At 41.8% G+C, this 11,376-nt stretch overlaps 1 protein-coding gene across 1 annotated transcript; it reads left to right on the forward strand.

Moving 5' to 3' along the window:
* Positions 1 to 573: 573 nt before the first annotated feature.
* On the forward strand, positions 574 to 2,865 carry LOC111959588 (terminal nucleotidyltransferase 5C). The gene is made up of 2 exons (XM_023981259.2): positions 574 to 724; positions 1,537 to 2,865. The coding sequence occupies exon 2, from the start codon at positions 1,559 to 1,561 to the stop codon at positions 2,738 to 2,740; it is 1,182 nt and encodes a 393-aa protein (XP_023837027.1). The 5' UTR covers positions 574 to 724; positions 1,537 to 1,558; the 3' UTR covers positions 2,741 to 2,865.
* Positions 2,866 to 11,376: the final 8,511 nt, after the last annotated feature.

Below are 11,376 nucleotides of genomic sequence, written 5' to 3' on the forward strand. Positions count from 1 at the left end.
ATTGATGAGGAAAACGATTTATTTAATCCATTTAAGTATAAGGCTGTAACTTTTCAAATAGATTACCAACGCAACAAGGTTTGAGAGTTTTCACAAGTTGCAAATCCATGCCCTGCTAATCATTTCCGCAAAACATAACAGTTCAAAAAGGAAGAACTGAGTTGTGTTTAGGAGATTAGATTGCAGCAAATGTATCACATCTCTGTTAAATGTGTCAAATTTGTTTGTCAACCGGGAAACCAAATCATCCAACGACAGCATTCGAATGAAGGCAGCAGACGCTTCTGGTAACCTGGCAACACAAAAACCTCTCTAGCCAATCAAGGGCTTCGCTCAGCGCATTAATATAATGAAATAGAAAGACTAGCTATCTAGTTGTTAGAAAATTCCAAGTCTGTCAATGCTGTAGAATTATTAAGAATTTCGATTAAAGGTAAATATTTTGTATTCACATTTTGATTCACTCATCTGAATCTGATTAAGTTTTTGTGAATAGGGAACGTGTTTTAACGTGCTGGGGATGGTGTAGTGCGACGTGGAGGGCTGTTCAGCCAGTTGCTCTTCGGCATATAAGAAGGCGTTTCTTTTAGTAGATGCGCACTTACAGGCACTGACATTTTAGTGTAAGACTCACGAGTGGATATATGGAAGTGCCTGCACGTTTCCTCCGCTAACATTTTCTAATTGTGCAATTTGAATGCCTTGAGAGGATACCTTCATAACCGTATGTATAATTTTTATATCAGCTCATTATGTGTGCACTTCTGACTATAACCCTTTTCATCTAGGTAGTTGATTCGATTTACCAAACTTTTTGATTTGCCTGTTTGTGAGATGTAAACTTAGGCTAGGCTCGCCAGCAGTTCACTTCTTACCTGTTTAAAAAAAATTGTTTTAGGTATCAATTTTACACGCTGTAGTTTCCTATCTTGTGTAACCCTTTCGCGTCGTTTTCTGTGGCCATCTAAAGTGCTTTTTAGAAATAGTTACTGTACTTGCACGAACTTGTTCTGTCGGCTTCCACGTTCAACCAGTTTCACGAGCGCGTGCTGTAAAATGTGGAATTAGCCAGTCAGTCAAATTATTGCGAAGTTAGCTAGGCCGATTTAATTGAAGCGTTGCTGTTATTCATGCCTGTGTTATTTCCCCACATGTAAATATTTCGCACATGTATTCCTAAAAATCATCTTCCCCCTTGAAATGAAAAGTTAAGTTAGGTAGCTAGTTAAAATCTTATTTTTTAATAAGTATTGTTTGATTAGGATTTTTTTTTTTTTTTTTGAGCACGATGTTTGTGACATCCAAATGATTGCTCTCGAGCACCTTTCTATTTTACTCTGCTGCTTAGTTCTCGATTGAAAACATTCTCACTGTTCTAGAAGTTCAGGAGGCATCATACTAGCTAGTGATCAAAGGCTGGAATTCCAGTGCATTCTGTTTTGGCATCTCCTCACAGACATGCCATGCATGTTCTGTGGGGTCAGAAACGACTTATTTTTGGTACTCGTAAACTAATATTATTTTTTTCTGTCCTAGTTAATTTAAAGACAATTAGAAGATGGCTAACAAGGCAGAGTCCACAATGAGCACTACCACTAGTGAGAGTGTGTCCCACAGTGTGCTGAGCTGGGACCAGGTGAGCCGTCTCAATGAGGTCCTGACAGCAGTGGTGCCGGTCCATGGCCGAGGTAACTTCCCAACCCTGGAGGTGCGGCTGAAAGACATTGTTCAGATGGTGCGCACCCGTCTGGAGTTAAGGGGAATTAAAGTGAAAGATGTTCGTCTGAACGGCTCTACAGCCAGCCACGTGCTGGTGCAGGACATTGGCTGGAGCTACAAGGACCTGGACATCATCTTCAGGGTGGACCTGCCCCAGGAGTCAGGGTTCCAGTTGGTCAAAGATGTGGTGCTGGGCACTCTGCTGGACTTCCTCCCTGAGGGGGTGAACAAGGAGAAGATCACTCCCATGACCCTAAAGGAGGTCTATGTTCAGAAGCTGGTCAAGGTGTATACAGAGCAGGACCGCTGGAGCCTCATCTCCCTCTCCAACAACAACGGGCGCAACGTGGAGCTGAAGTTTGTGGACTCTATCCGCCGGCAGTTTGAGTTCAGTGTGGACTCATTCCAGATCGTGCTGGACTCGCTGCTCTCCTTTTACGACTTCTCGCCAGAGAACCCTATGTCTAGCCACTTCCACCCCACCGTGGTGGGTGAGAGCGTGTATGGAGACTTTGGCGCGTCTCTGGACCACCTCATGAACAAACTGATCGCCACCAAGCGGCCGGAGGAGATCCGTGGCGGCGGCCTTCTCAAGTACTGCAACCTACTGGTAAGAGACTTCCGGCCCACCTCGGAGGAGGAGTTCAAGGGCCTGGAGCGTTATATGTGCTCCCGCTTCTTCATCGACTTCCCCGACATTGGTGAGCAGCAACGGAAGCTGGAGGCCTACCTGCAGAGCCACTTTGTGGGTGAGGAGAAGAGCAAGTATGACTACCTCATGATCCTGCGGCGCGTGGTCAACGAGAGCACGGTGTGCCTCATGGGTCACGAGAGGCGGCAGACCCTCAACCTCATCTCGCTGACGGCCTTCAGGGTGCTGGCTGAGCAGAACGCCATCCCAGACGCCTCCAGTGTCACCTGCTACTACCAGCCGGCGCCCTACGTCCGAGACCACAACTTCAGCAACTACTACGTTGCCTCGTGTAACCAGAATATTCCAACATGGCTGCCATGTAACTGAGAGACCCATATAACACGAAGAATGCTGCTTTGAGAAAGGAGAAAAAAGTCAGATGTGCCAAAAAAATAGAAATTAGGCCATAACTGGCATTTCGCTCTGTAGTCATAAAGGATATATTTAAATGGCCAAGTGTTTTGATTTTGGTCTCCTTTCTCATTCCTTATCTACAGAGGTGTCAAGATCATTGGATCCAAAGTGATATTTTTTTGCCTTTTCTCAGATTGTAATGTTTTTGTTTGTTTCCCTTAATGAGAAGATTGGTTTCAAATTAACGTCCTGATTCAAGAATGAGTTCTACTTGGTGCCCACATGTTAAGTGTATTTGGTCCATCTTCAAAGAAAGGGAAACAAATATTTAGAAGTTTATTTGGGTTTTGCTCCTGTGTGTATTGAAGAAAGAAAAAACGCAGAAAATTGTTGTTAAAAAAAAAAAAAAAGTATATAAAAAAAAAAGGTTAACTAAAGAGATGTGAAGCACAAGGTGTAAAAGGTAATCCTGAGATGACATAATGTTTAGTTCACTGATGAGCAGTATGGGTTTGCTCATCAGTGTTTTTGAGGAATTTTCTATTAGTGAGATGACTGTCCCATCTCCTTTAGAAGGCATCCAAGTTAAAAGGGAGGCAGAGGAATGGCTCATTTTGTTTTTAAATCAAAGGTGTAAAAAAGGAAAGGTAATCTTACCGAATATCACTAGCGCAGTGCTGCCAGAGTGCCTTTGTAGAGAAAAATGTGTTTTATTTTCTGCTGTGACTTGCCTCCTTCCTAAATCTGTTCAGCCAATACTATGTATAAACAATAGTTCATACTATGTAGGGTGCATCTCAATAGTGTTAAGTGGCTTCCTCTCCTTAGTATCTTCTCCTCCATGCAACAGGTCAAATAGAAATGTAGACTGCCTATCCAAACCTTTCACCTGTTTGTGGTCATGCTTGAAAGGAAAGCAAAGGAAGCCATGAATGAGTATTGAGAAGCACACCATGCAGTGTAACTCTTTGGGCCTTTTTGCTCACTGATTGTGGCTAATGTATGTTGTGGGGAGTTGCTATTCTTTTCTTTTAAACCTCTTCCAAAACATTGGTGCAGCAGTGACCACTCATGTCAGAGTTTATGGTCCATGTGGTGGGGTCTGTACTGTAAGCTCATTCGGAGAACAGGACAGGGCCTTCACCTCCCTCTTTCTGGAGTCTAGTCTGAGAGTCCGGGAGAGACTGTCCTTTCCCTTAAAAGGAGCCCCACTTGGCGGGCCCTGGAACCCCTTGCAGGCCTTCCTTTGCAGGCAGTGGCCTGAAATGGGATCCCAGTCTGGTGCAGGCCAGCTGGCAGCCAATAATGAAAGTGGGGAGGGAGTGTAGGGTGGCGGGGTTGTGCCAGTGTGTGATGGCAACCTTATGCGTGGAGGCTGACTCACTTCCCTCTCCACCACCCCCTAAAGGTTTGCAGGGGCCAGGTTTGAACCCTTTTCTGGCCATGGGAGGATAGGGGAGCACTGCTGCCTGCCTGGCACATTTGACGAAATGTAAGTGTCTGGAATTCCGTTCCCATTTTGGACCTCACGTGTCTTGATTTACATGGCAGAAGTTGTACTCTGATCTACGACAGGCATCCGAGTACCCCCTCCCACCCTAATTAAACTTTAAAACCAATTTAGAAATTGCACCCCCACCATCTCCCTTTCTACTGACCTGGCAATTTTAATTTCCAGTCTAGTGAGCCAACTGTTCGCCTTAAGTATTTCTGTCCAACCAAACCCAGGGACTTTTATTTTTGGACCTAGAAGGCAACATGACTTTCACTGATGGATGAGCAGCAGTGACTCAACCGTTTGCCCTCCTGCCCCCCCCCCCCCCCCCCCCCCCCCCCCCCCCCCCCCCCCTTTCCCTTTTTCCTTCTTACACTCCCTAGGTGCCAGCTGCTGCTCGATCAACTTGTGCAAACTAAAATGCTCATCCAGATAAGAGCTAGGATGTGGTTATCTGCTCCGTTCACAGGCCTGGGGGGGGGGGGGTCGGCATGGTCTCTGGAGCGGGTCACACCCATGGGTCGGGGCACGTTGAGCAGCCCAAACTAAACGTGGACACTGCTTTTAGTCCAAGGGCCACCCACTAATAAAGGCTTCAGAAAAGGCATTACGTGACCCAGGAAACAAAACTGCAAAGTTTCAACCTCATTATGTAGACAATTATATGAACACATTCATTACATTTTATAAATCAATGGTACAATTTCAATCGGCTCATTATGGTTAATTTCCCCTAGCAATGGAGGTTGCCACGTTAGTAGTTACACACTTTCTGCTGTCCATGCTTGCAGAAAGCAATGTACGGACCTGAGGAATCACGAAATAATACGAGAAGATGAAAAACTGTTCCAAGTTGTTTAAATTGCTTTATGTAGCTGTTGGGACCTTGAATGTTTTGAGAGCTGTGTTGGCTAGCAAATGTGCTGTCTTTAGTTTGGCAAGCAGGCAAAAGCAATGATGGCCCTTGTAGGCTGTACATCTTACATTAACTGAGAACAACTGTACATGGTTAAAACACATTTCCTTGTTTCGGGGTTCATCTGGATCAGTGAAGGACCGGTAACATGTTGCTTGAGCCTATGCAAGGACAACCACTGAACTCATGAATAGTTCTGTGTGCCAGTGTGCAACAAAAGTAACCAACATGTCCTTTTTTTGATTTTTTTTATATATATTTTTTTTTAAATAACAAATGAATGCTAGTTTTGAACCGGTGTTCATATTCATAACATAATCTCTAATGTTTTTTTTAATTTCGCCGTCTTGTGTGCTGGGTCACGGAACAGCAATTTATTTTGTGGGTGGCAATGGGACAATTTTAACCTGGGTTAGCTTTAGCTTAGCCACCATGTGGGCACATTTTGGTGTGGACCAAAGTCTGAACCAGCAACTAAGCACTTAAGTGCCTTTACATTTGGTGGGATAATTTATTTTTTTTGTGGGTGGGAGTTGAGAGAATTAGTTAAGAGCTGAATAGTTGCTACTAGTTACCATAATTGTAATTTGCGTTTGGTTGAATTCTATTTTTTGTTTATGGGTTGAGACACTGCCATTTAATTATTTATGTAGACTTTTTTTTGGTGTCATGTGAAGTGTTTTTCTTAAGCCCAACCCCAAACCATACTTTGAAACTTAGCTGTCTAGTCATTCCAGTAATTATTTGTCATGATCTACATTTCTTTTTTTTTTGCCCCCACCTCCCTCCCCTTCAATTTATCGAAACCAAAGCAACACCTGCAGCTAGTGCAATGACAAGCCATACATAATAACTGTCTGGTGTCAAATGACTTGTACACCCCACTCAATGGAAGCACTTTAGAGGCCTTGTCTTACTCCATACCCAGCTAGCGGAAAGTGTACATGTACATAAGCTATGGAGGAGACTGTATGTTGGAGGTGAGCTGGTTCTCAGGGAGGTTAAATGTGTTGAAGGGCTGTTTCAGACTTTTGAAGGCTGGGGTGTAAACTTTTTGAACCTTGGAATGTTTATGTTTTTGAATTGTGCTCCCATCTTGGCCACCAGATTCCTATACTTGGTATTTGTCTCCCTCTCTGGTGTGTATTAGAGAAGACTTCTCATCTGTCTCCGCGCTGAGACCATTTCTGAGACCATTTTTAATTTGTGAAAGCTTGTTGCGTTTGGAGCCGATGGTCTTTAACCTTGGTTCTGATGAGTCACTTTTTTTACACAGCATTACTTCATAATTCAGGTGGAGAGGAGCTGTCAGTCATTCCTACAAATGTTTACCACCATGCAAAGTGATGACTCAATTGAGCTTTGAGCCAGAACCAGCAGCTCAGTAGCTCTCCAGAACCAGGGTTGTAGACCCACTGATATTGAATTTGTGTAAATTCTGTGTCTGTGTCCCTTACCCTGCCTGAATGTGTTATGGTTATTGTGGTCTCTGTCTCTATCCTAACTGGGAATGTGTGCCTATTTATCAATTGTAAACAGATGAGTGTTATGTATGCTCCCCTAGATAAGAATGGGTGTGACCAGGCTTGGCTATGATATATCGCTGCCCATATTTGGGGTTGTATGTTTCATGGATGGTGCAAGTGATGTTTCCCCCCCATTTTTATTTGTCCAATTTTTTTCCCCCTCTTTTATCTGCTGTAATTCCATGTGATTTTGCGTTATGGTCCCCTCGATTGTCTGGATTTCGGGGGGATTGGGGGTGATTTTTCTTTTTTTCAAAGAGCAAGTCTTATCTTTTTGGAAAGTGACAATCCCTTTTTGAAGCTCTTTGCTATTTTTGCATTAAGAGTTGTGGAATTTTACAGCAGATATGTTTTTTTGTGTGTGTACGAGGATGCCTGTGTGGATGTGAGTTAAGTTAAAGATATGAAATTCTTGCACATTTTATTTTTTGAAATGGTTAATGGCAAAGAGCTGTCAGCTTTCTGATTTATGACGTTGATGACATCATTATACTATTTCATTTCAGCACTTTTACCTTTAGTTTTCCTTTTGGATAGAAATGTACTTCAGGAAAATGTGTTTGAAGAGGGAAAAACAACATTTAAATAAAGTATTAAATTCCAAATGGTGTTGCTATTCTGTTAATTAACATTTTTAAATGTGTTTTGTGTTAGGTTTTAAAACGTTTGGTTGCACTTTGAGGTGTGTCAGTGGGTACATTGTGTGCATGGTTTTGCCTTAGTGAGCACTAGTACAATAGTTAAGCTAATTTGTTCCTCAACTTAATGTGTAGTAAATCTGTCAACATTTTTAAAATTATTATTAGACTAAAGCAACTTGGTCAATAACATCGAGCCTCTGTTTTTCTCATTTCGATCACAATAGGGAAATGGTTACAAACACTCAGTTCAGCAATTACAGGCTTAGGTCTTATTCCCAACTCATTTTGATGCGGTCTGTTCCATGTAATGGAAATATTGACCCTGCCAAGTTTTCTAATGGGCGGGACATTGTTTTCCCAACATGCTGCATTGGACCACTTGGAAGCATCAGGGCCTACCTAGGGTCCAATGGCTAACTATCCATCAGTATTCACTTCACTATTCTCTCCGAGAGCAGGTCAGCCAAACTGGATGCTGGTGAGATTTTGTTATTCTAGTGCTTTCATACCTTGAAGTGTGAACCTGATCAATCACACTTACCTTTTTTTTTTAGGTTGAAGAACTGGGTAAAAAAGTGTTCAAACTATCCATCCATACGTAATGCTGGAAACCTCAAGCGTAGACACTGAATCACACCCTGCTGCCATTAATAAAAAGTTGACTTATCTGCTGGGAATTACTCATGGTGTAACTAAAGTGATGCAGCTGTGTCCCCCCGCACAATCTCTTAACCACTTTTTCCACCTCTGTCATTGCCGTTAACCCAAGGCACTCGCACTGTCTTTCTGTATAATTTAAACTGTCTTCCTCTCTGACTTTATTGAATTGATAGCATAACAGTCTCCCGTAAGTCATTGAAGTCTAGGTTGAAAACGAAAGGAGACCGGGAATCTTGCAGATTCAGTGCCTCTTTAATTCCCTGCTAGACACATAAAAAAAACTTGTTTTATTTTTTTAAAGATGCTTTTTAATGTATGATCTTAATTACTAATCTTTTTATTTTCCCACCTGTCTTTGCTTCTTTATTTTATAATGTAATGCGCTTTGTTACTTGTATTGAAAGCCCTATGCAAATAGTTAAATGTAACTCAGACTCCACTTGCATTTGAATATCTATCAATATGCTGATGGCACTGACATCCCTGCCGTGCGATCTGAGCGAATCCGAATAGACTTACTTAGCCATTAAAGTCATGTGGGGGACTGATTTTAAATTTGTAATATCTTTAAATAGCCTCTACTGTCACTGAATTCCAAAGCACACTTCTGTCAGACGTGGCCCTTTCTGGGTGTAGATCGTAGCTTCTCACTCTCTCCTACACCCAGGTTCTGTTATCTCGGGTTGTAAATTCCTGGCAGAGACTCTCCCCCTTTTCATGCAGAGAGAGACCAGAGTGAACAAGGGATTTCACTTGGCTCCTAAATCCCCAAAATGGGAGTTTTAAACAATATGTCCACCTTTTGAGAGTGTGGGAAAGGTCCGTGGACACTTAACAATACATTACATAATTTAACAAATTTTCATCTTTACTCATTCATTTTATACAACAATTAAATGCAAACCCCATAATTGAGAATTGTACACAGAGATATAGTTGTGTGTTTCCTGTCCTTCATGAGGTCACAAAATGAAACACATTCAACATAATTGTCCCTTAAGTCACACATGAAAGATACCAAATTAAAGCTACACTTGTGAATCCAGCCAACATGTCAGAATTCAAATAGGCTTTTCGGCGAAAGCAAACGATGCTATTATCTGAGGATAGCAACAGAGTAAACAAAGAGAGAGAAGCATATTTCAACCCTGCAGGCGCGACACAAAACACAGAAATAAAAATATAATTCATGCCTTTGACGAGCTTCTGTTGGCACTCCAATATGTCCCATAAACATCACAAATGGTCCTTTTCGATTAATTCCGTCGATTTATATATCCAAAATGTCAATTTATTTGGCGCGTTTGATCCAGAAAAACACCGGTTCCAACTTGTGCAACGTGACTACAAAATCTCAAAAGTTACCTGTAAACTTTGCCAAAACATTTCAAACTACTTTTGTAATACAACTTTAGGTCTTTTTTAATGTAAATAATCGATAAAATTGAAGACGGGATGATCTGTGTTCAATACAGGATTAAAACAAACTGTAGCTAGCTTTCTGGTCACGCGCCTCTAACAGTACACATCAAGTGACCCTCGTTCAAGATGGCCGTATTTCTTCGTTACACAAAGGAAAAAAAACTCAACCAATTTCTAAAGACTGTTGACATCCAGTGGAAGCGGTAGGAACTGCAAGAAGGTCAATTAGAAATCTGGATTCCCAATGAAAACCAATTGAAAAGAGTGACCTCAACAACAACAAAAATTCTGAATGGTTTGTCCTCGGGGTTTCACCTGCTAAATAAGTTCTGTTATACTCACAGACATGATTCAAACAGTTTTAGAAACGTCAGTGTTTTCTATCCCAATCTACCAATAATATGCAAATCTTATTTTCTGGGGATGAAAAGCTGGCAGTTGAATTTGGGTATGCTTTTCATCCAAATGTGAAAATGCTGCCCCCTATCCTAGAGAAGTTAACATTTCATTTTGAAGGAATTATATTCCCTGTAAAGTTTAACTAGTCAGCGGCCACGCCCCCATGAGCACAGACATGATCTGGCGCCATAGAACCGCCTTTTCTATTGTTACGAATAAAACCCCCTCCTGAGGAAATCCTCTTCAGACCACGTAAGCTGAGGTGGCACAGATTTGAGTACCAAGACTAAGTAAACCCACAGCGGGTGCTGGGATTGCGAATAATTGAGTACCAAAACTATACCATGTGGAGCATTGGCTACACAGCTGGAAATGGTTAAACTCTGAGACTATCAATCCCTACAGAATAAGAGCAAATCTTAGATACGAAGTACTAGTCTGCAGCTAGAAATTACGAAAACCGAGGACGAGAATAGACAACCGGCGAAACATCTATCCTATGAGAACATTTCTGAATGGTACTCTGAAGTATCCATTCTAACCACGAAAGACTTTGATCTTCAGGGAAACAGAAAGAAAGACTCGAACTGACTCTCCAGCAGATGGACCGACAATTCCAACAGAAAAGACAATATATGGGCATAAATATATTGATTGCAATTATTCCCGAATGAGTGAGCGTTCATGTGCAAAGGGTTAGCATTTCAATGAATATAATTATCCACTGTGTAGTGAAGCCATTTTGTCTTTCCCGCTTCTTTCTCAGTCCACACCCCCTTCCCTTTGTCCACCAAGCTGTCATATTGGTTTAGCCCACTAGGGGATCTTCCCTATCATTGTTAGTAACCAATAGCTACTGTTTGTTTGTTTATGCATTTCTGTGATTATTTAGTTAGTAAATAAATGATTAAGCCAATTGGTGTACGGATGATTTATAATAAAGGCTGGGTTTGTGCAGATAACCAACAGTTTACGACGTTCAGATGAGACTGACGTGAGGTAAAGAATAATGAATTAATAGAAGACTAATTGATCAGATGTTAAAATATCTGAAGAGTTATATTCGGAAAATTATAACTTTGTAATCTGAAGATTTTCCGTGGTGCCCCGACTTCCTAGTTAATTAAATTTACATGATTAGTTTATTCACATAATAATAATTACAGAGAATTGATTTGGTAAAATAACAGTCTTCACCTTTAATGATGCCAAAGACACGACACTTCACTCTGTCGGTGTCCTCAGTATAACAGCATGCCTGTCGTGCTCTAAAGTCTTCCTCGGCTACAGGATGGTAAATCTCTCGTTTCCTGTGGGCATCAGTGGACACATAGAGAGAGGTGACAGGAGGGTGGGCACAATGCATCCCTCCCAGGTCCCTGTCCAGCCCAATAGACAATCACCATCCGAAACCCACACACAAAAACAGCCCAGCATATGGCCAGGCCAAACAATGCTTGATTTCTGGAATACTGCAGATAGAAATATGCAGAGAGACAATGAAAATGCAGCATGCAGCAGAATGCTTAGAGAGGGAGGAAAGGGACGAG

Source organism: Salvelinus sp. IW2-2015, linkage group LG36 (genome assembly GCF_002910315.2).
Source record: "Salvelinus sp. IW2-2015 linkage group LG36, ASM291031v2, whole genome shotgun sequence".
In the NCBI taxonomy this organism is placed as follows: Eukaryota; Metazoa; Chordata; class Actinopteri; order Salmoniformes; family Salmonidae; genus Salvelinus; species Salvelinus sp. IW2-2015.

What these genes read in the sequence shown, in the direction of transcription:
- LOC111959588 (XM_023981259.2), top strand. Translation starts at nt 1,559, where the DNA reads ATGGCTAACAAGGCAGAGTCCACAATGAGCACTACCACTAGTGAGAGT.